This window comes from Rhamphochromis sp. 'chilingali' (genome assembly GCF_963969265.1).
Source record: "Rhamphochromis sp. 'chilingali' genome assembly, chromosome: 18".
Lineage (NCBI taxonomy): Eukaryota > Metazoa > Chordata > Actinopteri > Cichliformes > Cichlidae > Rhamphochromis > Rhamphochromis sp. 'chilingali'.
The window spans coordinates 30,445,904-30,473,612 of NC_137945.1; the positions used below are offsets into that span (position 1 = coordinate 30,445,904).

The 27,709-nt window shown below is 40.6% G+C and overlaps 1 protein-coding gene across 6 annotated transcripts; it reads right to left on the reverse strand.

The window, feature by feature from the left end:
• On the reverse strand, positions 1-27,295 carry epb41l3a (erythrocyte membrane protein band 4.1-like 3a). Of its 6 annotated transcripts, none has more exons than XM_080865415.1 (23): positions 27,190-27,295; positions 23,460-23,550; positions 23,208-23,381; positions 22,940-23,044; positions 22,826-22,868; positions 22,676-22,751; positions 22,463-22,584; positions 22,275-22,371; positions 22,104-22,191; positions 18,677-18,721; positions 17,785-17,937; positions 16,195-16,292; positions 15,818-15,993; positions 13,257-13,361; positions 13,034-13,155; positions 11,603-11,650; positions 11,483-11,512; positions 11,192-11,368; positions 5,727-5,822; positions 3,753-3,830; positions 2,123-2,221; positions 1,717-1,797; positions 1-697 (listed from the first exon to the last, which is right to left on the reverse strand). In XM_080865415.1, the coding sequence occupies exons 2-23, from the start codon at positions 23,538-23,540 to the stop codon at positions 692-694; spliced, it is 2,100 nt and encodes a 699-aa protein (XP_080721541.1). In that variant the 5' UTR covers positions 23,541-23,550; positions 27,190-27,295; the 3' UTR covers positions 1-691. The 6 variants fall into 6 exon arrangements, with proteins under 6 accessions (XP_080721541.1, XP_080721543.1, XP_080721542.1 ...); XM_080865417.1 differs by lacking the exon at positions 27,190-27,295 and adding an exon at positions 27,036-27,178; XM_080865416.1 differs by lacking the exon at positions 27,190-27,295 and adding an exon at positions 26,959-27,086.
• Positions 27,296-27,709: the final 414 nt, after the last annotated feature.

The following is a 27,709-nucleotide window of genomic DNA, read 5'->3' on the forward strand; positions in this document are numbered from 1 at the left end:
CTGTGATCAGTTTGTAATTTAATAAATAAATGGATACAGAAATCAAAAACACACACACATGAATGATTCATCGTCATTTTCGTGGAAGGTTTAGCGAATGGCACATTACTATTGCATTATGGGTAAATTCAAAGCAGAGTTTTAGCTGTTTTTTCTTGTTAGACAGGAAACTGTTTTGATCAGCTGGTGATAGTACGCATCAAGTTTCTCAACAGGTAAAGCTCGAAGCACTATCTTTCAGATGTCAGGCTAAATGTTTTGAAAAGCTGCTGTCTCCCAACAATAGAGGAGCAAGCACACCTGAGTCAGCTAGCCAATCAGATGCCCACCTTAGAGTGTTGGGGAATGAGATGTGGGGGAAGGCTTATATAAGTAAATGCTTCAGAAGCTGATTCATAGTGAAGGTCCAGTGTAGGTTGTCTGTTGCTATGGAAACACGTCTTTCTCTCCCATCTCTGCGCTGCATGTGAAACTTTCAGTTAAATCTACTCATCTAGTCACACTATCGAACTAATGCTAACTCAGCCATTGGTTCCACCCCCTGTGAGATAGGCAGGCGATGCTGTATATATGTGTGTCCATGCATGAATGTGTGTCCAAATCCTCAGTTCATCCATGCTCGGTGGATGCTGCAGCCAACAGTTTTGTTTCTGGCAATGCACTCTATACTAAACCCCTTGGGCGTCCAGATTCAGTCCTGAAAATGAGACAGAAGGAGCAGTGAGACACACTGTAGTTCAAAGATTCCATGGCATTATTCTCAGAACAGACCCTGAGACTGATATTTACAGTGTGGAGACATTTTTATTCTTAGATTATCACTCTGATCATGTCTATGCTAAGCTAGTTAAGAAAAGAGCAGACTGATGTTAAGTGCATGCTAGCATAGCTTAGTATGTTAGGAAAGTGTAGCTCTGTAGCATTGTGCTGTGTGATCAAACTGCATATTTCAGAGTGGCCTTTTATTGTGGGCAGTCTAAGGAAGCGGTCTCCAACCTTTTTTGCGCCACGGACCGGTTTATGCCCGACAATATTTTCATTAAGGTGTCGTGGATAAATACAACAAAATAAAACTAGTACCGGTACCAGAAAAAAGAAAATTTATTCATAACACACGTGAAAAGACCAAGGAAAATAGAGTTAACGATAAAAACGATAACAAAATCACACTGAAAACCGATAAAAACCCTGAAAACTATACATTTCACACCTGAGCCTCAACTCTCGCAGCCCGGTACCAAACGACTCACGGACCGGTACCAGTCCGAGGCCCGGGGGTTGGGGACCGCTGGTCTAAGGCACACGATATTCATGCTGTCTAATCAGCACCTTGACATGCCACACCTGTGAGGTGGGATGGATTATCTCGGCAAACGAGAAGTTCTCACTAACACAGATTTAGACAGATTTGTGAACAATATTTGATAGTAATGGGTCCTTTGTGTATGTAGAAAATGTTTCAGATCTTTAAGTTCAGCTCGTGAAAAATCGGAGCAAAAACAAAAGTGTTGCGTTTATATTTTTGTTCAGTGTAAGACATGCATGTTAGGTGATTCCAAATTGGTTGCAAATGTTGTGGTTAATTGCTTAAAGTGCATAAAATAAAATGCTCTGTGTATGAGTGAATGAAGCTTGCCGTTTTTTTTAACTTTTTAACAGCCCTTCTGTCCTCATCCCTTGAACACACCATTACAGAAACAACAACATTCAAGCTACCTGGTTGTGGTCAACTTCTGTATCTCCAGAAATCACAATCCTCTTTTCTATTCTGGTTTCAGAAATCCCCCCTTTTGCCATCTGAAGAAGAAAAGGGAGAAACATCCGAATTCAGTCAAGCGTCTTTATCTTTCATATATGTCTTCTATGCCTTTTCTCAGCTTTTTAATGCTGTTTGTAAACCCTTAATAGTTTCAACAAACCTTTTCAGCCATGACAATATTACCATGGTTTGCAGTGGGATTTCTTAGGTTATGGTTTTACCATGGTGACACGTGTGGGGCTCATGTAGTAGCAGTAGTGCTCCCATAGTTATCATGTCATTTTGTTGATGGGTGTGTGGTGGTATTGCCATGGCAGTAATGTAAATCTTGCGTATTATGGTGGTACCTTGGTCCTGTGTTACCTTGGTGATGTGAGTGGTGGTAGTGGTGTTGGAGGTCTCGGTAGTGTAGCTGTGTGAGCTCAGCAGCAGACCAGCAGGAGTATCAGATTCTACTTGGCTCTGAAACAAGTATGAACATCAGCCAATGAGGAAGAGTAATAACCAAATACCAGCACATTTTTGTACTGATGAAAAATAAATGTTGAGGATAAAACACAGGATGTCAGTCTGGGGAAAAATATTTATGTATCCATCTATTTCTGGTACTACTCATATTAACTACACATCTTTTGATTGATTAAACTACGCAGTAAACTTTTACATCACTTCAAAGTAATCCTCTGAATTCTTTTCACCTAATTAAATAGTACAAACTGACCTCTTAAACTAAACACTTAGTCTTCCTCATTCCCAGAGTGTTTATCTTCCTAATCAATGTTGCCTCTTAAAAGAGGCAAAATTGAACCCTTTACAGCCAGCACCAGCACTGGTTAAGACATCCTGAGGTCTCAAACTGAGTGTTCTTGCCTTTATCATCTTAATATTCTGAAACAGGTAATGCTGAGCTAAAAGGGGGTCTAGTTCTTAGCCAATGGTCATACTCTAGTTTACAAATTAATGAATTTTGTCTTCACAAACTAGCCACTGAGCCCATAAAGTCACCAGGAATAAATAAAATTACTAACATTAAGAAGCAAGAGAGCCGAGGGAGGTTTTCCCACAAACCTCTTTAAAACCACTCATAAACCTTTTGCAGTCGAATGAGATGTTGCTTGGTCTCCATATTGACTTCCCTTTCAAGACTCAGAAGCTATGCCCATCTGATATACAATCTATGTTTTAAGCAAAATTAGGAAAACGGGAAAGTCGGCCTAGAGTTTGAAAATATATCAAACTCTCGTCTGACTGACATAATATTTCGATGTATTCATGTGAACAGAGGGTAGATTAGATTTTAAGGAAGAAATGGGCCAAAGGTCACTGGGTCAGGTGGGGTAGGTGCAGTTTCAGGGTGGTGAAATGGGGCAAGGGTAACTAGTATAGGAGTCGCAGATGCCATTTGGGCAAGTGTCTCAGGTGTTACCTCCTGTAGTGGTTTGAACTCATCGTCATCCCTGTGGGCAGATGGTTGCATCTGATGGGCCAAGTGCCTGGATGTGGGATGGAGTAAAGAGGGCGGAGGGGAGTTTTCTTCAAACTGCCACCCTCCTTCATCTTCCTGTGAGTCGTCTGAGTCTTCGTTGTCAGTGTAATGCAGAGTCCCAGGTGTTTGAGAGTCCAGGACAGAGCTAGCTTGCTCCTGTTCACAAAAGCTAACTGCTATCTTGTTGTTAATGTTATCCTGATTAGTGTCATTAGCGTTGGGGGCCTGAGTCTCTCTGACTGCAGCTTCGATGGCCTCCTCCACTGCTGCCTGTACCAGCACACTGACGGCATCCTCACTAATCTCACTAGCATTGTCATCGCTAGCCTGGCTGCTGGGCTCGTAGCTAATATCATCATCATCATCATCATCATCATCACTTGTTGGACTATTAGCCCGACCATCATTAAAACTGTCACAGGCCCATTGCTGTGTGCTATCGTCAACACCTGCTGGGTTGGCTGGTAGATTACTAAAGGGCATGCCCACATGACTTTCTTTTGCTACCTTTTGCTGGTCCACCATTGCCTCGTCCTCGTCATGTGGCTCTGTCACCAGCATTATTGTCTCCACCTTCTCTGAAGTCTGAAAAACGAAGTGAAATCACAGAACATTAGGTGATTATTTTAACAAGTGATGTCTCCTTGATGAGAGTGCTGCACATGTGTGTCATTCTGCTGCAAACCGATTTGAAGGACTGATGTAAATGGCAGTTCTTTGTGAATTGAATTGAACTGACCTTCTCGAAATACAGAGGTTAAGCAATATTTGGTGATTATTCATAGAGTAGGAAATGGAAATGACCCCACCAGAGTCCAAATGCTGGTGGTGCTGGAGATGGCATGACATGGACATAACAGGTTAGCTATGGCATAATATATGAAAAGAGTATCGACATAACTAACTGAAAGGAGTATGGTGTAGAAAGGACGGAAAGCTGTTGAAGGCCAGGAAATAGAACAGAAAGCCTACGATGAAGGTTTGGTAAACAACTGCCTGCCAGTTACCCCAGTACCCCTCAAAACATGTCCACAGCACTATATGTGTGTAGAATTTCACCAGCTATAAAACAGCAAGGACCAGAACTTTAAATCTGTGCATAAACCTTTTTCAAATGAAACTGTGACCAGCAGATTGGGTACTGAGGAGCCTCGACTGAGTAAGTGACACACATGACTTTACTTGCTTACATTTAAATTATGTGCCTCTGATATTAGTTTTGAACAACCACGCGCCACTGCCAGCTAATTTTATCAGTGAGATGGACTGTACACTAAAGTGTGATGCAGTAAAAATCTGAATATGGGCAAGCTGGAAAAGATGACCTGTTAAACAGGGTTGTTGTTTGCAGTGTGGAAACACAAGTTTGTGAAAGTGAGATCAGAGAATGAGGCGATGTAGGATTTTGAAATTTACAACATAGGTCCATCTTCTAAAAGTCTCAGATGAATTTGAATGTTAGTGACCTCGACCTCATGGTGAAGGTTCTTTCAGGTACATGCACTAGAAATCTTAGACCAGTTCAAATCCTGGTGACCTTGTCACCTCAATTTACGTATTTCTTTCCCAGAGCTGTGAGACCATTTTATGGTCTTTAACAGCACAATTACAATTCTTACATAAAAATAAGTCATGCATGGTCTAATAACAACAAACCTTTGTCATAGTCCACGTATCAAAAGAGCTACAAACAGGTGATCTTTTAATTCATTTGCTGGAACGTGAACACTGAGATGAAAAATGTATTCTTGAATTCTTTATAATTAGACTCTTAATCAGTGCTAGTTATGTGTTAAGCTCGAACTAGTTAAACTGTGCACTTCAGGATCTGAGGATTTTAAATTAATTTATTTTACTTATAATATTTTTGTGAATATGTAGCCTTGAAAATGAAAGGACAGCTTAGAATAACCAGAAACCACTGAGGTGAGTATGATGGGTGAAGCAGCTGCTACAGGGTCATGGAGCAGATCGGTATCAGGGTTGTTCTTTATGATCTTGCTAGAGGATGCAGGGGAGTGTGGATGTCTTGCAGGGATGTCATAACAGCCTGGAGGACATGAATCAGATCAGTACTTTTGGTGAAGGGGCAAGGAGAACCCATGCTCTGCTTATGTCCTTAGTGTTAGAACTCGGACCAATAATTGTGGCAATGGAGGGTTCTTGAGAAGCTGAGATGATTTGTTGCTCAGAATGCACAAACCTGGAGACTGAGACTAGCTTTTGAAACTGTAAAGCATTGAGATGGGATGCTGGATTTCTTTTACTGGCTGAGCGAAGCTGCAGTGAGGAGAACTGATTGTAGGTTTGACAAGATGCAGTGCTGGTTCTCATACATAAGAACACTGAGATTAAATCCACAGAGAAAAGAGACTTATTAACTCACAGAAGGCAGGCAATAAAATACCTGAAAGAGGAGTTAAAGAGAGCCAGACAAAAATACAACTGGACAACAAGGAAGACAGCTAGTGAAAAAGGCACCTTGAGCAGGTCGTGTTCTCTGAAGGTTTGTTGCTCTCTGGCTGATTTCAGCAGAGCTGTCAGCTCAGGAGACATATCATCAAATGTAGGTTTAGGCTGCACATATCAAACACACAAAAAACAACAGTTACAGTGAAAACAAAGAAGAAACTTGTAATTAAAAGTCTCAAAATAAAACTCCAGCCATGCAGGGGACACTGTGGAGCCATGGTGGGCTTATTTAAAATAGCCTTGAATTATGTTGATATTTTCCTATCTAAAGCCTCCTTGTCTTCCTGCCTCAGTTTCCAAAATGCATCCGGAGGAGAGGACCTTGATGGAGGAGCTTTGGGTAAGAATGTACAAGTATGTCTTTGTTAATTATAATACCACTGTTAGTGGTATTATAACAAGGTGGAAGCAGCTGGCAATGACAGCAACTCTGTTTTAAAGCAAAATCAGAGATTCTCATAGTGCACAGAGGTCGCCAACTCTCTGCAGAGACAACTAGTACAGACTTCCAAACTTTATGTGGCCTTCAGATTAGCTCAAGAACAGTTCATAGAGAGCTTAATGGACTCTCTAGAGTACCAGATGGAGTGGTGTAAAGTGCATGGTCTCTGGAGTTACAAATCACACTTCTCCATCTGACAATTTCAACTGATGAGTCTGAGTTTGGCGTTTGGCAGATGCGTTTATGGTGTGGGGTTGTTTTTCAGGTGTTGGGCTCGACCCCTCTTCTTAAGTAACTCTTCAGACATTTTGGACAATTTCATGTTCCCACCTTTATGGGAACAGTTTTTGGATGGCTTGTTCCAGCATGATTGTGTGATTGGCCACACAATGATCACCCTAAATGTGATCATTGTGTGGCCATAGCTCTCCATTTTGTGGTTGGTCAGTAGTATGCTTGATTTACTGAACTTTTTGGATTAAAGTAACTTGTTGTGGTATAGGGCCGCTTGTATGTGACTGTTTGTGTGGTGGAGACACGCCCACACAGGCACCTTCAGGAGGAGGCCCTGCTAGGGCCGTAACAACCAGTAAACAATGCAAGGTTCACAGAGCCATGGATGAGTGATTTTGGTGTGGAGGGACTTGAACGGCCTGCACAAAGTCCTGAGCTCAACACGACAGAACAACATGAATTAAAGTGGAGACTACAAGACAGTCTTTCTCATCCAGCATCAGTGTCTGACCTCACAAATGCACTTTTGGAATAATGGTGAGAAATTCCCATAAACACATTCCTAAATCTTTTGGAAATCCCTTTTAGAAGCCAGGCTGACACAATGTCAGAACTCTGCTGAGCCAAGTATTCCTTTAGCCTTAACTCATGTAAAACAGCTAACTCATATGCAGAGGAATTTTATTTGAAGAGTTACAGTTTCAGAGCTCATCACAGCACAGAAACAGCTTTAGTGAAGGTTAAAATGATCTTTTTGTGGCCTCTGACAGTGGACTCATCTCTGTGCTTGTCCTGCTAGACCTCAGTGCAGCATTTGATACTGCAGACCATAATATATCATTACAGCGATTAGAGCATACTGTAGTCAATATCTCTGAAATTAGAAACATCCTGTGTCAGAGTGATGTTAGGCAGTCTTTTAGGCTAGACTACTGTAATTGATTATTAACAGGATTTCTTAAAACATCCTTTAAAAGTCTTCAGTTGATTCAAAAAGCTTCAGCAAGAAAACTGACAGACTGGCTTACTTGTGGTTGCTATATTAAGGCTTATAGAAAATATTAAATTTCCTTTAAAAGAACATGAAACAGAGTTTGTCCTGAAGATCTATATTTCTTAATGATGCTCATTTGGTAAATAGACTGGTTCTTATATAGTGCTTTTCTACTCTTCTGAGCACTCAAAGCGCTTTACACAAGCACATTTTTTTCTAGGTGCTTTCTAAGTAACATTCACACACACTCACACTCCGATGGATGCATCGGAGAGCAATTTGGGGTTAGTATTTTCCCCAAGGATTTTGGCATGCACACTAGGGGAAGCCAGGAATCGAACCACCAACCTTCCGATCAGTAGATTACCTGCTCTACCACCTGAGCTACAGCCACCCCTTTGGGAAAGTTCACAATATAGTAAACTGTAATGTCAACTAGACACTGGGGTGGTGTAGCTCAGATGTAGAGCAAGCCATCTATTAATTGAAAAGCTGGTGGCAAATATCCTTGGGTAAGTTATTAACACCAAGTTGCTCTTATTCATCCATTAAAGTGTGAATTGGTAAATGTAAATGTTAGAACTTATACATAAAAACAAATGCTGTTGTGAATGGGTGAATGAGGGATGTTGTACAAAGTGCTTTGAGTGCTCAGGTAGAGTAGAAAAGAGCTGCATAACAACCAGTCCAATCATTATTTACATTAATAAACAATGAAACAAAAACAAGACAATCCCCACCTAACTAGTTCTTTCTCTTCCAGTCTTCATCATCTCCCCTCAGTTCTAAGCACTCCTCATGAGGCTTCTTAAACAACAACGTTACAGGATTAACAATTAGTTTTGACTTTTAAATAAAAGGATTACGGGTAACTTCAGAATCCCTAAGTTTGCTTTAAGAATAAGTCCAATTTGCTCTAAGAGAAAAGTGTCTTTGGCTCAGGGTTGGATACTTTTTTTGTTCCAACTGAATTAATTGATCAGTAGTGGTTCTCTTATCAAAGTGTGCCATGGCAACACCAGTGGAACTGAGCCACTTTGGTGACAAGGTTAAACTTGCATTTACCTTGCTAAACTTCTAATCCTGCTTTGTGGTACAGGCCTCATGAAGTACTGAGACAACTTATTATGAAATCTCTCATTGTGGTGGATTTGTGACTTGCTGTCTCTTTGCTTACACCTCGCATGGACAGGAATGTTAATAAAAAGGCAGCAGCTTCCAACAAAGTAAAAAAGCATTACAAAGTCAAAGTAACCAACCAAAACAGAAGTGAAAAATAGCAGTAAAATGGAGTTAAGCCACACCCCCAAGCTCACGAAGGATAAATAAACAACAACAAACAGAAGAAAACAACTTGAAAGATCAGCTTCCTGTTTTCCATTTTGATCAAAGGAGAAGACACAAAATGGTTTCTGGGAGGAGGTGAAGCAAGAAGCTGGGCAGAGTTTAAACTGAACACTGCAGCTCACAGGTGCCGCTTCCTGGAGAAGAAGGAAACCCAATCAAAAACAGAGAAGGACCAGCACCACTAGATTGGATAAGCTCTGTTGTGATTGATTGCTACATACTCACTGACCATCTATGGCAGACAATGAAATAGGATGAAAGCACTATAAAAACAGTAATATCAACAAGTCACACTTTTCCATTTAAGTTTTATAATTTAGAAGATTTGTCAGCATCAGGACACCGTCGCACATTTCTTTTAGATGGGTAGATGAACCTGCTGGAATCATGTAATCTTTAAATAAGAAAAACTTTTGGTTTTTTAAAACTACCTGTCAGCAACAAGACCGTCTAAGACACACATTACGTGGAAATCAGCTAATGCCACAAAAGATGCAAAACAACCAGTCACAACAGAGCAGAACATCCATTATGATCTAATCCAGCATCAATTGTGATTAAAATCCTGTAATCAATTTTTTCTGATGGAAAATCAACTTTTCTGCAGCATCTCCTTTTCAGACCACCAGGAGACCTAGTTCACCAGGTGGAGATCCTGGTCTCCTGATACTCTGGTCCCTCAGATATCTACAGTCTTTTGGAGCTCAAGACATTCAGTTTGAACTAGCTCAGACGAGCCAGTGTTAAGCCACGCTTCCTGTGTCAGTGCTGCAGAGGTTAACATTTTGCTGCCAGGTTGTTGTTTTCATGCTTGTTTTCATGCTGACCACCAACCAACCAATCAGCATACCACTGCTGCCATGAAAGGTGATTTCCTGCCAGAGATGGGGCTTAGCTTGTCCAGTGAGGATGTAGGGGTGGCAGGGAAGGACTTCACAGAGACTCTGGCCCCACAGAAGTCGAGACCTTCAGCCACACTAATCGTTTGTCTGTTGTCAACAGCTGGCAGGTCCGAAGGTGAAGTCGGAGTCTTTACCTCAGGGATGGCAATCAGCGGTCCCTCTGTGATGTCATCGTCAGCAGTGAGCTGTGAAATGTGTTGAACTTGTTGGCAGGGTTTGACACTTGCTGTTGTCATGGTAGCATCAGAGCTGTCATCCATGATCGTCATGGTAAAAACCCTGCCAGAGACTGTGCAGTAAGTCTGCCCCACTGTGTAGCTCTTCTTTTTGAATGGCCGAGGAGGAGCTTGGTTTGTCATGAACCCGCCCTCCTGGAGCGCACAGGTAAGCAATATTAAATAAGCACAGACTCAGCAAGAAATCATGTGACATACGAGACCAGTTTCCTGAGCGCAAAAGAAAGATATAGCCATCATGACAGCAATAATCCAGTCATTTTGGACTTTAAAGCATAACACCTGATTTGGTTGCTGCCATATTTCTTTGTTTTTCCTTTGTTTGATTGTTGCTAGAAGTTACTATGTTTTGTTGAGAGGATGTAGTGGTTAGATGTAGTGTTATAAACAAATAATATAAACAATACAAGCTTCATACATACTGTAAATGGCATGAGTGCTACTGGCTAACTAGTGCTAAATTACAGACTAATAAAACAGTAGAATTTCATTCTCTGAAACTATAGTGAAACTGGTTGGGCTGTAACACAATACACAAATCCAGTGGGAAGGCCCAGTTTCATGACTCAAAGTAGCAGCGGTGAAGCCAGACAGATGCAGATCAGCTCTGTCTGCCTGTGTGAATGTTGACGGGCAAGATACTGAACGCCATCTTTCTCACCAAGGCTTATTCAAAGTTTATTTGATATTACATTGAGGTTTTATTCAAGTTCCACCAGTTTCAGCTTAAATTCTACTGTTGTTGAGCTGAAGAGCAACTAAACTTCTAGGAAGTTTCTACTGATCGTAAGGGTCATAAATTAATCAGCTTTGAGATACAGATCAATATTTCCCGTTTATAACTGTCAACAGGAGGTAACAACAAGCACATAGACATGTGACCTGTAGATCTATTTTCACCTCCTGCTATTGGGGGTTTTCCTCGGGGCTGGTTAACTTGGGCCCATGAAGAATTTTCAAAACTATTGAGACAGTCTAAATGTCTGCAACCCCGACATCTGAAAGATAAGATTGGGATTCGTTTTCTTATCAACATGCTAACAGCAAATTGGGATAATGGCACCGGCTCCTGTAGTGCAACACTTTTATGCAAGTGAGCACAGCTTTACACACACATTACCAAAAAAAAGGTACCTGAAAAAAAAAAACAGTTTAACTTCAAAGATGTGTATTGTAAATATTCAACCCACAAACTGTGGCAATGTACTACATCACAATTAATGGAAAAAATTCCAAGTCACAGCACTGAAACAACATTTACCAACTGCAGGTGTCTGTGAACCCAATGCCACAAGATAACCCATCCATGACTGTCTCACCTCATCGGGCTCCAGAGGTTCAATCATTGGGGAGTCATCGACCCTTCGGAGAGGTGACGAGGCCAGACGCTTCTCCCACTCTGTCATTCCTCCTCCTTCTCCTTCTCCTCCCTCTAAAAAGGAGCGTCTGAGGGCGCTGATGGTGCTCTGAGGTTTCTGCATCTCCTCAGGACTACCCTAAAGACAGGGCAGAGAGGGGGGGGGGGGGGGGGGTGTAAGATGAGACAGAAGACATCAGTGAGGACAGAAGAGGGATCAACACATATGAAGAAAAAATAGTTCAGGTGTTACCTGAGTTTTCAAATCTTCATCTTGGTCAGACTGTCAGATAGATAGGTAGGCAGAGAGACAGGTTATGTTAACAAGTCTTTCCACAATGGAATTATTAACCATACGATCACAGATGTGTACCTCAGTAGCTGTCAGGTCTTCGTCCACAGCAGTATCAGTTAGCTCAGTCTGAACAAGAAAAAGTAAGTAAGCAAAAAAACCCAAAAACGTTTAAGTTGAATTATCAGTGCAAATATAACCTCCAGATCAAAACCAGTTAGTTCGCCTTCTGCTGTGAAATGAAGTGTGGTAGGATCTGAAATAGTTTCAAAGAGCAACTTGCAGGTTTGGGACCTCAGAGGGAAAATTAAGCAATGAGGCAAAAATGCACATATTGAAATAATCCTTTTAAAGTTGTTTTTGTAGCAGAGTTTCTGTCCACCTCTAAAATCAGCTTGACTGCAACAGGAGAGAGAGTAGCTGATGAGGTCGATATCAGCAATAGGAAATGGGTTTTTGTTAAACTGTGTCTCTCACCCACCCATGACACTAGTGAAAGAACTACACCAGCTATTAGTATCATACAGTTCTGGCTTCTAAATTCTAATCAAGGCTTCTTACATCCAGGAACTTAAATTAACCGCGCATGTATTTCTTTCATGACTGAAAGAAAGTCCTTTCTTCCCCTGCACAAACCACCAAATAACTCTCTTGCAAACCATGTAAAATGCATGTGTTCACTTCCAAACTGATTCCTAACAAATATTATATGCAAATAAAGAGAATCTTTTGCCTGCAAGCTGCTCTTTAACCGAGGATTCAAATGGTAAAAACATCTACTTTTGTAAAAACTAAATATAAAGTTGAGCACATAGAGAACTTCAGTAGGAATGTCAGATTATTATTACGTTTGTATTATATGTATTTTTCTGATTTTACCAGCTGCTGGGAGTAACACAAACTTGATTTAATGAGAAGGATGGCACCTGTATGGGGTTAACACACCATTTTAAATGTTTGTGGGCCTTCATGGTTTCATGGTTCTGGATGATTTTGACCCAGCATTTTTAGTTTCTTGGATTTTGCTACTATTCTGTATCCTATGTTTCAGTTTAATTCTGGTTAAGAGTTTAGTGTAGGTTTTGTTCAGTGTCTGTGCCTGTTGTGTTTCCTGTTTTACTTTGAAAGTCCGTGTCTCATGTCAGTGTGTCTAGTTTTGCTTCCCTTGCCTCGTTAAGTTTGATTTCTCCCAGCTGTATTTAAGCCCTGTGTTTTCCTTGCCCTGTGTTGCGTTGCACTCACATTATTGTTTCGTGTTTCTGTTTGTTTCCCAGTTTCTAAGTTCCTGTCCCCAGTTTAGTGTTTGAAGGTTTTGGTTTATTTTGTAAAGATTATTTCCCATGAAGAATTTGTTTTCCCAGGATTAAAGCTGTGTTTAAGGTGGATCGGGGTGTAGGTGGGTCCTACACCCTACCTGCCACACAGCACAACATCAAACATGGGGCCCAAAATCTAGTTTTTCACACAGCAATAGAAAACTGGTCAGATTGGGTTGACAGGTGAGACAATTACTTTGGTGTCTATTTTCTGAGGAGTGAGAGTACTCTGCTGTGAAATCTCTGTTTCTTTGTTTTCCTCTTCCTCTTCCTCTTGCTCCATTTCATTCACATTCTCCACTTCCTGCACCTCCTCAACTAGGGTGACATAGGAAAAAAAGAGAAGTTTGTGCAAGGTCTTAGATAATTTGACATATTAAGTATCTGGTTCAAGATCAACCACAGACATTGTTTCTTACCTTGAACTTCACTGCTCTCTTCCATTCTCGTCTCAGGTGTTACTGTTGTGATGAGGTCACTGATGGCGATGGCTTTAGATGCTCCATACAGCCCAGAACCCATATCTATATACACACACAGAAGTGCACCAGCCCTAATGTCATCACAATAACATCAACAGGTACAACAGTAAAGACAGCAACCACTATGATGCTCATTCAAGCTGTGTTTGTTCTCATCAGCAGCAAAGCATCACGACTTCTCTGTCAGAGTAATGGCACACTCAGCCAATTAACAGCTCAGGGTGCATGCACAGTAGCCTGGGCCAATCAGCATTCAGAACCACCACCAAGCCATGACCGCATATTATTTTGAATATCATGGCTCATTGAGCTCTGTTAGCTGTGTGGTTAATGGGGCTAATAACTAGTGTCAACATAACCGTGCACTGAGACTGATAAATTCTGTCAGATAATTATCTGGACATCAAAATATTGGCAACAGGTTTATTTGAGCGATGTGGTTGTTTAACCTTACATGTGACAAACATGTAATAGTCTTGCATTCTGCTGAAAACAGGATGCAAGTCTGAGGGCATGTGAGCAGAAAGAACAGAAATGTACAGCTGTTATCAGGTGTATCGGAGTGAAGCAGAGTAACCAAGTACACGGCATTCCTGAACAAGCTGAATAAAGCGATCGGAGCCCAGTCACAGAGCAGTACCACAGCAGCCAGTAGCAGTGCAACTGCAGTATTGAGCACTACCTGTGTGAGTGCCACCATTGACTTTTGGGGAAGCTGTGATGGCTTGAGAGACAATCGGAGAGGAGGTAGGTCCAGTCTGTGAAGCTGAGAACCAATCACAAACTGGTCAAATACTGAGGAAGAATGAACTAATCAGTCAGTGCTGAACCTAAACATAAGGCTAATGGGTTAGTGAGGTATGCTAAACCTAGAGTCAGAGTTCTTAGCATCAGGATGGTTGCTTGTTTTCAACCTGGCTAGAACTGTAGAGTAACCTATGCTGAACAAGTTTATCTTTATGCAGGTTTATAATGGCTCTTTTTTTGTTGTTGTTGGGAGTATATAGGAAACAAAAACAGGATATAAATACAATAATATACCCCCATTTAAACCAAAAAAAAGCAAAAAAGATTTTCTCCTGGACTGTACATACAAATTACACTTAAAATTATGCAGTAGGCATAGAGCCAGTACCTAACAGTCTTCTTCATATAATTCATTTCAGTCTGATTGAAAGAGCGCCAATTCACAGCAGCTGTTGACTCAATGTCCCACAATACTGGAGAGAAAACTCCAAAGAACAGACAATCCTATGTGAGCAAGTACTTGGTGACAGTGTGGAGGACGAACTCCCTTTTAACTGTCCGAACCAGGAAGGGCAGCCATTTGTCACAAACAGTTGTGAGGTAAGGGGAAAGTTAAGAGGGGGGAAAAGTATAGGTAGTAAGCATAAAACAGAGTTTATGGTAGAGAGAAGACAAACTCACAATACAATGCAACAATGAAACCCATTATTCCAAATGACTTGTGCTGGTCATGAGCAGTTTGCTACTGGATTGAGCAAAGGATGTGTTCACATGGTGAAATTTGACTGTGGCTCACTGCATTTGTGCGACAATTGGAAAGAAAGAATGACATGGAGCATACACACATAGAAAACATAGACACAAACCTTGGTTCAGTTACTTAACCAGCTGTCAGCACAGTGCATACTACTCCACACAGAACTTTGATAATACTGCTCAAGTCATTTTGACTTTGCTGAGCTAGCTAACACAAAAACATATCCATATGTTTTTGTTATGTGGCTTCACAAAAATCCAGTAACCAAGATTACAATTAATACTTATAAAACAGCGAGTACCATATTCATATGGTAAATGGCCTGTATTTGTATAGCGCTTTCTAGTCCCTAAGGACCCCAAAGCGCTTTACACAACCTGTCATCCACCCATTCACACACACATTCACACACTGGTGATGGCAAGCTACAATGTAGCCACAGCCACCCTGGGGAGCACTGACAGAGGCGAGGCTGCCGGACACTGGCGCCACCGGGCCCTCTGACCACCACCAGTAGGCAACGGGTGAAGTGTCTTGCCCAAGGACACAACGACCGAGACTGTCCAAGCCGGGGCTCGAACCGGCAACCTTCCGATTACAAGGCGAACTCCCAACTCTTGAGCCACGATCGCCCCTTAAGAGTACCATATTCATATAAATGGACAATGTTGGTACAACATTAAAAAATATGGACTGACCTAGTTGGCCTTGGAAAGAAAAACAAACTCATAGTTCAAATTCCCCATTCCTCCTTTGTAGTACAGGTCTAGTACTCGGAATATTCCAGTAAATACAAGGAAAAATTTGACTTCCAAACTTGGTACAGTTGGATGCACTATTGCCACTAGTATTACTACTTGGACCAGTATGATACAGCTAGAGCTATAGTGACCAGTTCTCTCATTGCAAACTGTTTACAATGCGCAATACTAATAACCCATATTAACCCTGTTAGCACTCTGGGAAACATAACTGATGCAGAATTCACGAGTACCTCCATCTAAACTGCGGCTCAACATGCTCCTCTTGCTGATACATCGTGGGAAATGCGGTGCTGGTCTGGATATCTGAGCACTGGCTCTGCGACTCTGAATCTGAGTCCGACCGCTGTAACGAAACTTTGAACCCAGAGTCAGGAACTTCTTAGGAGTTTCTTCTGGTGATAATAGCCTGAGAGAGGAGAGACACACAGGGAAGAGAATAAGATGGAGATGAGCAAGGGGAGATGAGATGAGGAGAATTTGAAAAACAAGCACACAGACAGGGTGGAGGGCAGACCAGAGAGAAGTAAGGAGACAAAAGATGGCTGTCACAAAACTGATCGCATGATTTCTGAAACAAACCACACGTTGTGACATGATCTTGACTGACCTGAAAAAGGAGTGATGTTCCACACACACCTTCCAGAGTCTCTTAGCAGCTCTATGGTTGAACAGCTTAAAACCAATGGTGGACTCAAACTGCTCGAACTGAAGACGGGGAGAGACAGATTATTTATCAACATCTTAGCTTTAAAATAAACCCATCAGTAGGTGTCACTCTCGCACATCCTATACCAATATCACTAAACTAAATTCAGACACATTTTGAATGTGATGTCTGAATAAGGTGGGGTGTTTCTGGTTTACAAGCCTCTACAACATTCTTGCAGGTCTGGAGCAGTAACTCTGGACGGGGAGACTGGAGGCGGGGTTCCTCTTTTCAGGAAAGAGGCCCAGAGAATGTGTTCCAAATTTCAGGGGATCATACGTCTTAGTCTCCCTGGAATAATCTGTGCCAGGGTCTCAGGGAGGAGTGTCCGTCCATCAGTTGTAGTGATTAAGAGCAATGGGTGTGGACCAGCTCTTGACCTTACTCAAGTGTGCACGGGAGTTCAGCAGTGGCTGATGGACAGACAGAAGGATCTGCAGTAATGTGAACACTCTAATCTGCTGTTGTGGTGTGTGACCTGGCGTCCACATATGTGGACATCACATTTTGGGTTATTTAGACCAAAATACTCAATTTTGCTCTGCAAGGGCCTGATATCCTTTTACGAGGACATTATACTGCTACTGTTCTATCAAAATTTTAAACGAATATCCTCATATGTGGCTCTTATTTTTCTTAAAAACAAAAATAAGGTAAAAAAAAAAAAAAGCTGGTAATTCTTTGTTTTTGCATTCATCGGGCCTCAATATGCCCAAATATCAAAGAGAAATTAAAAATGCATGCTGTGGAAAAGTTCAGGTCTTAGGAGGTTAAATCAAAACTTTTGATTTACTGGTTGATCTACGTTCCAGTGTTCACCTATGGTGACAAACCAATAAGCTGATACAAGCAATGTAAACAAGTTTTCTTTGAAGTGTGTCTGTGCTTAGCAATAGGATGAGCAGCTCAGCCACACTTGTTTATTTGTAACCAGGTTAAAAGTGACTCCCACATTGCGCACTGTGCAAACAGTTTCACTCAGGATTTAGAGTCCACTGTAATACAGACACAGCACTAGAGAAGTTTATGAATGACCTAATTCTTTTTAAGCAGGAATACGCAGCATGTTTATTTTGCCACTCCCTGAATTTTTTCAATCTTTGAAAATTATGTTTTTTGCTCATTAATAATAATAATAAGTTTTATTTGAAAGCGCCTTTCAAAACACTCAAATTATTATGTTTATGTTTTTTGCTAATTATGAGACGTAACCAAATGCTATCAACTCAAGACCATTTATTTTAGAAAACTGTTGTAAAATAATGAGGAAACAGTCTACACCTGGATATGAAATGGCTTCTCATTCAGTGGTCAAACTATGCTTGAGCATTTTGCAGGGACTAAGTAACATTACAGAAACATTACGCTGCTGAAGTATAGCATAAGGGTCAGTGTAACATAGATATATCAACATAGATGTATCATAATACTCTGTTTAACAGTGAGTGAAATAAAGCCACCTTGTGGCCAGTCATCAATGTGTGTTCTTACCTCTCCTGGTCGGATCTTGATGTAGAAGTTGTTTCTTTTGTACGAAATCTTCAGGATCTTTGGCCACGAGAACCTGTTGATCCTCAGTCTATCTCTGTAGACCAGCAGACCACTATTGCACACACCCAGCATAATGGCCACACCCTCTGAGTCCTGCACAAATACACAAAAACACCCAAGCTAACACAGAACTCTCCAGTCATGTTTATCATTGTAGATGGCTCCTAAAACCAAGAAAGGGTTTTAAAATATTTTCGGGCACTTAAATTGGGATTGAAATAACACTTTTGGGAGAAATGAATCGTGCTTATTTGGGAAGCTATTTGAAGCAGTAGCTAAACATCTTTCTAAGTCAATTCCAGCAGTCTGTATTACATGAAGATGCAGCATCACCAGTTTGATTTAAAAAAAAAAAACAAAGCTTAGAAAATTTGCTTATTTGGTTTTTTCAATGTTTTTAGAGGTTCTTATGAAGCCGCTGTTATTTTCCTTTTCGGTGCAGGTCTGAATCTGAGTTGAGCTGTTGAAATCTGCGGTTCTCAGTTTCTGTTGAAACTATATCGCTCAAAACTTCTTTAGACTGCAGTTCTATCTGGACACATGAGAGATTTAAACTGTGATTACAGCTCTGAGAGAATCAGAATATCAAGTGTTACATTAGACAAGCAGCCTCAGTTTTCTCAGTTGCATCTTTTAATCAGCACTACTTGATGCTTAAAATGGGAGCATGGGGGTGGATTTAAGGCTTACTGTGAAGTCAGGAGCTGTTTATGAATAACTAACTCTACACAAAAACAGTAACATCCAGATGGAAATGTTTGGATTAACACACACATACACATTTAAAATACAACCACATATAAACACGCCTACACACAGGAAAGAGTCTTACCTCTGACTTAGCTGAAGACAGGCAAACAAAGCCGCTTCCTATCATCTACTCCATTCAGACAGACAGACAGATGACAAACAAATAAAAAAACAAACAAACCAAAAAACCGAGCAACAACAGAACAGCTGGTCTAAAGTTATACCAGTTTTATACCATTACAACACCATTGTACATAAAAACATTAAAGGGTAATGCTACCGTCCCTGCAAGCGCTAACCATCAGTGTTTAGCTTACTGTCATTCAGTGCAAGCAAGTTTCTTCATCTTTGTGGTGCTCTTTGTTTAAATGAAGCTGCTCACTGATCACATGTACATGCGCCACTTATAGCATGTTTCCATCAAACAGGATATCTTAGACAGGTGCACCTATCTCCTACGGAGCATAATAACACCACGGCAGCAAAGATTTAAGTAATGACTTCAATGATATTTAACAACTGGAAAAATACAACAGCGCGGGAGTGACGACTTTGTCTCTTACAGCCCGCAAAATTCTGATTTTGTGAAGCACGTCATTTCATTTTACACGTTATAAATTAACAAAAGAGAATTCACAGACGTTGCAGCCTTGCTGGAGAAAAAAGTGGTTCTCTCTGTTTGTCAAATGGTTAATAACTGAATACAGCAAAAAGGTAAAATGAATTATCAGCATGTGCATGGACTTCTGTGCAAATTCACATCCAGTCTGCAACACGATTTTATTAACAACCAGTCACACAATTTCTTACTTAACTTACCAAACAACGTACTAAGCCTAAAGGCCCTTCCACAATTCAATTCAATTCAATTCAATTTTATTTATATAGCGCCAAATCACAACAAGAGTCGCCTCAAGTAGAGTTACTGGGAGAGTTTTCTTAAGTTTTTTTTAGAAATGTATAGACTAAAACTCTCTGAGAAGATTCTTTGAATGTTTGTGTACACAGATACATTTGAGCCATAGACCTTGGCCAGTATGTCCAGTCATTTTGCAGTTTTTTGCCTCATCTTCATATTTGAATCCACTAATTCTCCACCCTCAGCTTCAGAAGTGTGCTCTTGTTCAGATGCTCTGCCTTTACTTCTATGCAATATTAGGCAGTGTCAGTGTTTAGCAGTCATTGGCTACTAAATTTTTATTTATTTTCCTATAAGTGTTTGCAACATATGAGATCCTTGCTATCGTTCTCCATTATATCAAAGAAACATGTAAAAAATAAAATAAAATAATGTAAATGGTAAAGTGGTAAAGTCAAGGGGAAAAAAGGCCTGTTGTTCTTGCATCAAGATTGGCTGGACACCCATTGAGTGGAATAGGTCCCAGCCCCTCTGCAATCCTGAAATAGATAAGCAACTATGAAAATGGATTGATGTATGAATGACTCAGGAGAACTAAGTAAGTCGAGATGGATTCAATCATCCAAGATAAGTGCACATGCTCGTGTCTTATAATAAATCCTGGAAACCATGATCAACAATTCTGTGATTGCAGGATTTGAGCTTTGCCTCAGCAAAGCACAAACTCCGTGGGAAATAGGATGAATCATGGTAAAGGTGGCATAAAAAATCAAAGGCAAAAACGAGAAAATTGGGGTGACAAAAAGTAACAATAAGATGAAAACATAGTCATTATATAATTGGAATTAATTACATTTAATGGCATTTTCCTCTATAGCACAACAAGTATAAACTGCTGAAAGAAAGGGAATGTCATAAGTTTTTTTTTTTTTTCTGGTAACATGGTGAGGATATTACAGCTCAAGCACCTGGTTTTTTTTTTTTTTTTGTTTTCATATGAAGTTGGCTTGTGTTTTTCCTTTACACATACAAAGTGATGAAAAATCTGCACAGGCCGACAGTTGTTCTGCCTGGAGCAAGGCCTGTTGTCCCAAAGGAGCTATGGAGGAGACAAAAGCTGGAGCTAAATGGAGAGCTAAGAGGAGCATATGTCATCATGGGGATTGTACACTCACATTTCCTGCACTGTGGTGTGACTTTTTTTTTTTTTAACAGAGAGTTAATCTGAAGAAATGTGGAGGGATGGCACTAGCAGATAAACGTGGTATAATTCCAGACAAGTGCGGCAAAGTGATTACTCTGTGGCCTGAATATTGAACTGCTAGCTGTGGGAATTTTCTCCTGTCATTGCTCTGGCTGTTTGAATTCAGTTTGAATCAATATACTGGTTAGATTCCTCCATCAACTGGACATAGAGGTCATCTCCAAAATCCTCCAAAACTGTAGCTGCACTAAATGGTAACACACACGCACACACACGGCAAAATGACACAAAATGCAGAGAATGACATCCATTCTTCAAAAATGTCATTCTGTGATGTGTGTTTCATACACAGTGAATCAGTGGAAAACAGCCTTGATGGAAAAACCATTACTGTCAACAAATATGCACACACATGCATACAAACACACTCACATGTAATTGACTCTTGACAGGAACTGGGCCATCCATATTGATCAGATTGTTGGGTCCAGAAACCAAAACACACTGTGTGCTTTCATATGTTCATTCAAGGACGAACACAGTCTGAGCACATTTAATAATCGTGGGGTCAGGATAAGGAAGACGAACAGCGCTTCAATCTAGTCGAATCTGACAACTGACATCAGTTAAAATTAACGGTCGAAGCCTCTGGATCCTAGCTTGGCTACCAGTAGTTAAATCTGTCATTTTCTTTCACATATACATGTTTTGTTCAGTGAAATCAATAAGTGCTTTGCACCTGACCTGGGAATCAGCTGATTTTACACTGCTTAAAACATTAAATAACCACTTTGAAAACATATCAAATCTCAATATAAAAAATAAAGCATGCTGGTTGTCAGTTACTGATAAGGCCTGGGTAATGTGTTGGGAATGAAAGGATCAGCCTGCAGAGGCCTGAATTCAAAGACACCAGGAAAATCAAATTCTGTCACATAAGCTCAGGACGAACCAGCTCTCATCTGTGAAAAGCTAATACCAGCGGTGGCCCTGCCAGTTCTGGTATTCTGTGGGAAATGCCAGTCTCCATGGTACCGGGCAGTGAGGACTAGAGGACGTCGGGCCGCCCTCGTGACAGCCTCACCCTTTAAGAAAATGCTTTCTAAAGACCTGAACTAATCATGAATTGCTGTATCACTACAACATCTATTAAGAATATAATGTTGACACCTGTGTATTTATGAACTGCTGGAGTCGTTCCATTTCATTTGTAAATGCTTCATAATGCATAGCTAGTCCTTGTCACACTAAATAACTGGTAGCTGCCTGAATTATCTATGACTTGCAATATTGCTAAGTATTTAAAATGCCTCAATTTTATCTGTGTGCAGGTGGAAACATGCAGGTTTGGTATAGATAACCGATCACTATTGTGATGATTTAGGGTAGAAACTAAGTTGTTGCTATTTTTTAAATAACAGGGCTTACTGTCAACAGTGTCTTTACCTTTGCATGATGGAGGTCGACTCCATACATGGAAAGTTTCTTTACATTTTCCAGGAAATGCATCTCTGCTTCAGCTGGAGTCATTCCTCTAAAAACACAGTCATACACTTAAAAAATTTTGCTGCTCTGAATATTGACACCGTTTAGAAAAAAATATGTGCGGTGAACAACCTGTAGGTTTTGTGCAGCTCTGTGATCTTCTCTTCCATTTCTTTAGTTTGATTCGGAGCAAAGCACAATTCACTGATGTAGTCTGCACCACAGTCATCTGAAATATGTAAACAGACGCACGAGCGGTCAGAGTGAGAGAGAAATGTGGACAGAGAGGTCACAGTAGTATAATAGGGCAGAGTGAGTACCGGGATCATAGTCTCCAAGCTCTGATTGGACTGTGTAGGAGCCGAGGATGGTGTGAGTTGCAAACGAACAAGGAAGACGACCAGAAACTATATCCTGTCTGAGCTGGAGACACAGGAAGTACCTGAAGGCAGAAAAAATTATCAGCGTCATCATACATGGAAACAAGTGAGACATGCACTATAAAGCTTTGATTGACAGGTGTGTGAGCCTACCTGGTGATGTCCTCAGACAGCTGTGCAGGATCAGGAGGGTAAAACTTCACATTAAAAGAGAAGTTCCAGGGAACACCTGTGAGACACACAGCGATGAGTTGTATAACACACAGGGTTAACCTGCCCAACTTGCTGTGGGACCATACTGACCTCTGACCTGCTTCTTCATCTCCTTTCCTGGATCCAACCAGTTCTGCAATGAAAAGGTCAGAGGTTAGAAAGACAGGTGGAAGACAGTAAACAGATGGACGGGTGGACAGGTACCTTGTTATTGTCAGCATCTCTGAAGGACAAAGCGAAGTAGTCTCTCTCTAGCAGGTTTATGTGTTCACAAACCTTCTCAAACAGCTGCAGACCTCGAGCTCGTTTCTAAGCACAGACAGAAATAGGTCAGTGATTTTACTGTTTGTCATTTTGGGCTCTCTCCCTCCTGATTGTTATTTCTGTTGTGATTTATATCTTTTATCGGTACTCCATCTGTCTTCACTCTTTCCTCATCTCCATGCCCCTTTACACGAACAAGCCATCTCACCTCCACGGTGCAGGTGAACATGGAGCCATCTAGCAGGGTCACTCTGGCCTGCATTGTTCTAAAGCTCAGTGGGTTTCTAGCGGGAGAGCGAGCAATCCAGCTGCTTGACGACAGGTTACTGGCTGAGTCCTCTGCCAAGGAGCCCTGAGCTTGGGACACCCCACCCTTCTCACCCTAAGGAAGCAGGAAGTGATGTCACAGCAGTATTGATCTCATGATGTTTACTGATCCTTCTATCCTTTGTGTTTTTACCTGTTTCGGTGTGGAGTGGTTGGCAGCTTCAGGGAAAGACTCCGCCTCTGTGGGCTGGGCTTCACCTAGCTCTGTCGTCATGGTGAGTCACCTGCCATATATTAATAACATGGTTACCATAGAGTTTTGTGGTGTTAAAGCACGAGAAAACACTGTCTGAATGTCACATAAACGCTGGGTTCAGATATAGTAGTAATAAACATTATAATGTGGTTGAAAGGAGTAGAAAAGGACCAAATAACTGCTGGCTCAATTTTTTTTTAAAAAAGGTAAATGATAAGCTGTGTATGTGACACACTGCATTTAGCAGTATTTTCACACTTTAACAATAAAGCATCAAAACGTCACAAGTTCAAATATTGGTGATGTAGGATAACCAGTCAGTGTTTTCACCAAAGATATTTTATTTACAGTCACAAGAGAAACAAGTAAACCTGATTCAAACACAAAGTTTGAATTTGATTGAATAATACCCGATTATTCTGTCTCATCAAACTGAACAGCCTGACCCCCATCCAGCTGTCAGGTGATGGTTTGCCATGGCAACATGAGGGAGCGGAGGGAGGGATTAAGGCTAAAATACAAGCTGATGTAATGTGGTTTGGAGTCTGACAGACAATGGCGATGATGTTGTTGTTTTTTTTTATTCATTGCTTTTATCACATCCATAGAGTCCATAAAATTACTGTGTTAACTGGCTTGCACAGAGTGCATGAAACTGTGTCCTAAATCAATATTCAAACTTAATAATAACTTGAACCAAACTAAACCAGAATTAGTTCAGACTGGATTGAGGTTATTACTGAACTGTTCAGGGTCAAGTTGTTCTTCAGTACGATAACAGAAATTACACACATCATGTTTCCTGTAGGTACTCTGTATTCTGCACTGGGAGCAGGCACTGCTCAAGCTCCTGCCCTTTTGGCCTCTTATTTCATAAGCGCCTTTTTTGTGACACAGAATTTTTTTTAGTTTCTATTTCAATGTTTTGATATTAAATTTGGCTCATGGAATCAGTTTCTAAACAAAATGTCTGTTTTTGCATCTTGTGAAGTCCTTGTGGATCCTCTTCACTATATCACACAAATGTAGAAAATAATATTTGAATGTAATTACATGAAAAACTAACTTTGTCCCATGGTCAAAACATTTGGCCCCCGATGATGTGCAAATACTTGGACATTAGAAATGTTGTGATCAGTGGCAGGTGCAAGAATACATCAAAGTCCATCAGAAATGAACGGCAGCATGTATTAAAACGTGAGTATTAATTAAATACAATGATAAACATTTCTGAAGCTAGACAGAAATGCATCAGTTTGTGCAATGATGCACCAACTACTTTGGATCATTTGTGAATATTACCACACATGCATAAGGACAGTCTGAACATTGAGTGAGTATATAAAGCTAGCTCCAAGTACTCGTCATTTAATATGTTCACATATTCGCTTTCTGCTGTTTATCTGGGAAGCAGCTCCCAAATGACCAAGCTCCTCACGTTACCTCTAATCCTGAGCCCAGGCACTCTTTCAGCCCTTCTCATTATTTCGATTACTACACAGAGCTTGTTGAGAGTAAGAATGTAAATCAATGGGTAAATTGACAGTCTCACTTTTGTACCTAGCTTGCTCTTCACCACAACAAACAGATACAGAGTCTGCACCACTGCGCGTCAGTCTTCTGTCATCTGCCACTCAAATCTCCCCACACTCGTAGCCAAACTTCTCTACCCTTTTCCAACTGAGAAACCTTGCCAAAGACTTCTCCCTAATAATCACCCAAGTCACTTCTAATTTAGATGCAAATGACCCAAGTGCAAGCTGGAGGTTATTGCTTGATGAAGCCAACAAAACCACATCATTGGCAAAAAACAGAGATGAGATCCTGAGGCCACCTTTGAAAAACTCAGGACGAAATCTCATCCAACCACAGGCACTGCCACTAAGGAGTTGTTTAACTACCTCAGGGATCTTTGGGAGGCTGTGGATTAGATGATAGTGAGTCATCTACTAGTTGGAAGGTCAGTAAATTGATTTGAGTTGACTCAATTCGAGTTGTGCTAAATGACAAAGACTCATTCGGTCTAATGAAAACATGTTGGAAATCTGTCTGCATTTACAAATTACATAGCAGTTGTTTCCAAACCTTCAACAGTCTCTCTGAGAGTGAGTGCAGTCTGTCAGTCAGGCTGCAGCTGAGAGGTTGCCTCCTATCGCCTTACAATCAGAGGTGCTTGTTAGTTTTGCATTAGTTATGCAAAACATTGCCCACAACAATGACATAAGCCCAAACATGTCTGAGACCAAGAGCAGCAGGTCTCAAGGTAAAAAGGTCATGTTAGTAATGTTTTTCATACAAAGCTTTTCTGCACTTTTCTCTATACTTCATCTACATAAGAGAGCACCTTAAGGTTCAGTATCGTGCCCAAGGGTACTTTGGCATGGAGACTGAAGCAACCAGCGATCAGGGTCAGTACATGACAGCCACCCACCAAAAAAAAGGGGTTGGTCTAAAAATACTATGCAAGAACAAGGTAACATGGTGGGAAAGGTGGTTTTTAAGTAACCGTTTAAAAAGAAAATAAACCTAGATGCAACATCTCAGGTAGAAAATATTCTTCAGTTTCTGAAGAGTTAAGTTACTTTATGTATTGTTAATGTGTTAAAATAGTTATGGTACACTTTTACTTAAATTTTCCAGCACCTGGGATATTTTAGTGCTTACATTTGACCTGCGCTTTATTGCACCTGCATCCTGACAAATTTACTCATCGAGTTAGGTAGTCTGTCATCAGTGAACTTATTGGAAAAGACAGAAAATGCCCTTCTTTTTGTTTGCACTGATCCTGCTGCCTGCACTCACTGATAAGACATGTTTCAGTTTTTCTTTTTCTATATTATCAAAAATATCATTACATCAAATTTACCTGAATATCATGATAAAACTTTACAGCCATAACTAAGTAACATTAGTTAATAAATAAAATAGTTTCTGAAGCTAATGAGCAAGGCTCATTCCCCATGACACATTAGAAAAACTAAACAGTCTCGAGTATAATGATTTACTTTATAATGCATACCTGCACACCTTATCTAAATTGCAGAGTTGGGGGTGTAGCAGCTATTGTATGGTGACAGCTGTCTTTAATATTGACGTTGGTCCCTGACACAAAGAGAAGAGATTTTTTTTTAAAAAGCACTTCAGTCCAACACAGTCATTAACCATGACCTCGCAAATAAATACATCATTTAGTTTACTGGGTTCATTAGAGGTCACATTTATAGCAGAGCTGTTGCACTAAATTCGAATAGTTTACACAGACCGGTGTACCTAATAAAGTGACAGATTTTCACAATATCAGCTGATTCATCGAATCTGCTGCCAGCATCCACAGACCCACAGACACAGAGCCTAAACCGGGTTTGGTTAATATATCACATTCATTCTGGATCAATTACTGGTGTAATTTCATATAAAAAGATTTTTTATATCCTACGGCGGTTTTTCCGGTGGACGAGACTGTCCCGGCGTGTTTGAGTCTTTGTGGTCCTGCAGCAGGAAACAAACACACACCCTGAGCTGCAGTGTGATGAAGTACTAATGATGCTCCTTCGCGCCGTCTCTCTTATCATCGATAACAAACTGCTCATGGCTTCAGTCACTGATCACTGAACAGTAATCGCTATTCTTTCTCCCGCTCTTAAGTAAATCATCCCGTCATCTTTACCTGTCCTGAGCAGGACGCTTGCCCTCTTCCTCCCGGTAACGGACAGCTTTTTTTCCTGATCACGTCATCTCTCACTACGACACACCGTGTCGCCGTGGCGAACCGCTGACGTCAGGACGCAAGGTGCTTTCAGATGTAATTTGTTTTTTAAATAAAGATGAAAACAGTGTTACGCTGAAGAGTACGGACCCCCAAGAGTGCCAAAATAAAATAACTAAATACACCATTAGCCCTTTATTTTCCAAGATTCATACAATCCTAATATCATCCATTTTAACCATTTTAATTTTCTATATAACCCGAAATGGTAAATAAAAGGTTAAGAAATTGGTTAAACGTGTTGTTAATTAATTAAAATTGAAAATGAATAACTAATTGATTAAAAGCATCATTTTTATTTTAAAAAGATGTAAAATTATTTCGCCTTTTAATTCTTATATATGGTCCCCGTGCTGCAGCGCTTCTTGGATTTATTTTTATCTGACAACCTCACCCATCGCTCTGCAGTTGCTCTTCCTTG